At 35.4% G+C, this 1332-nt stretch overlaps 1 protein-coding gene across 1 annotated transcript in view; it reads left to right on the top strand.

The window, feature by feature from the left end:
- LOC106879769 (uncharacterized) overlaps window positions 1-955 on the top strand; it is a 124579-nt gene extending 123624 nt beyond the window's left edge. Inside the window, exon 30 of the mRNA XM_014929460.2 lies at window positions 758-955. Coding sequence (XP_014784946.1) covers window positions 758-900 — 143 coding nt within the window. The 3' untranslated portion in view covers window positions 901-955. The remainder of the gene's footprint in view (window positions 1-757) is intronic.
- The last annotated feature ends 377 nt before the right edge of the window (window positions 956-1332 follow it).

Below are 1332 nucleotides of genomic sequence, written 5' to 3'. Positions count from 1 at the left end.
AACGTCTGCCTTCCATGCTAGCATGGGTTGGACTGTTTGACTGAGGACTGGTGAACCAGGAGGCGACACCAGGCTCCAATCTGATTTGGCAGAGTTTCTACAGCTGGATGCCCTTCCTAACGCCAACAACTCTGAGAGTGTAGTGGATGCTATTACGTGCCACCGGCACGAGGGCCAGTCAGGCGGTACTGGCGATGCCCACGCTCGAAATGGTGTATTTTACATGCCACCTGCACAGGAGCCAGTCCATCGGCACTGGCAACGATCTAGCTCGAATGTCTTTTCATGTGCCACCGGCACAAGTGCCAGGAAGGTGACGTTGGTAACGATCACGCTGATGCTGTATGTATGTATGTATGCACGTATGTATGTGTGTATGTATGAATGAATGTATGCATGTATGTATATATGCATGCATGCATGTACGTATGTATGCATGTATGTACATATGTATGTACGTACATATGTATGTGTGTACATATGTACGTATCTATATATGTATCTCTTTGGGTACATGTCTTTTTGTGTATACATGTGTGTGTGTGTGTGTGTGTATATATATATATATATATATATATATACACATAAGCATACATTCATACATACTCATATATGTATGAATGTGTGTATCTATGCATGCAAGCATGTATGTATGTGTGTGTGTATACCATATGTGTATGGTGTAACTGCTTCTCTCTACATCTTTTTTCCATGCATTTACATTTTATTTTGTTCTTTGATTTTCTTATATTAACAGGTAAACTTATTACCCTTGGCTTTGGTACATTTATAATTGGATGTCTACTAGGATTAATCACAATCTTTTTAATTCACAAGAATGCCTGTACTGTAAAAGACGACCCAATGAAAGTAAATTTTTATAAACTGGACAAAATATAAATCAAAATGTAAATCAAGTTTGATCAAATTACCTAATAAAGATTTTTATACGATTTCTCATATTTTGATGATTGCTTCTTTACCATGAAATATGCACTGCATCTACTTTACAAGTTTAATAAAAAGTTGACTAGTTAATTCATTTGCAACCAAACACTATTATTCACTTCTTTTAACACAAGTTAAGAAAATATTATAGTGATGAACCTGCTCCTGTTTTTTTCTCCTTCAGCCTTTTTCTTTATCGTTTGTGTTTTCATCTTTAATCTTCATCATTAGTTTACTTTTACATTTGAAATTTTCTTCCATATTCACTCTACTTCTATCATCTTTTCCTTCCAAGTGTTGTTTTATCATTTTCACTTTATAATCTTTTATTGCAGCTAAATTTTCCTAATATTTAAATTTATTTTAAGGCAGATCGGAAGAGCG

Source organism: Octopus bimaculoides, chromosome 10 (assembly GCF_001194135.2).
Source record: "Octopus bimaculoides isolate UCB-OBI-ISO-001 chromosome 10, ASM119413v2, whole genome shotgun sequence".
Lineage (NCBI taxonomy): Eukaryota > Metazoa > Mollusca > Cephalopoda > Octopoda > Octopodidae > Octopus > Octopus bimaculoides.
This window is presented reverse-complemented; position numbering and strand designations above follow the sequence as displayed.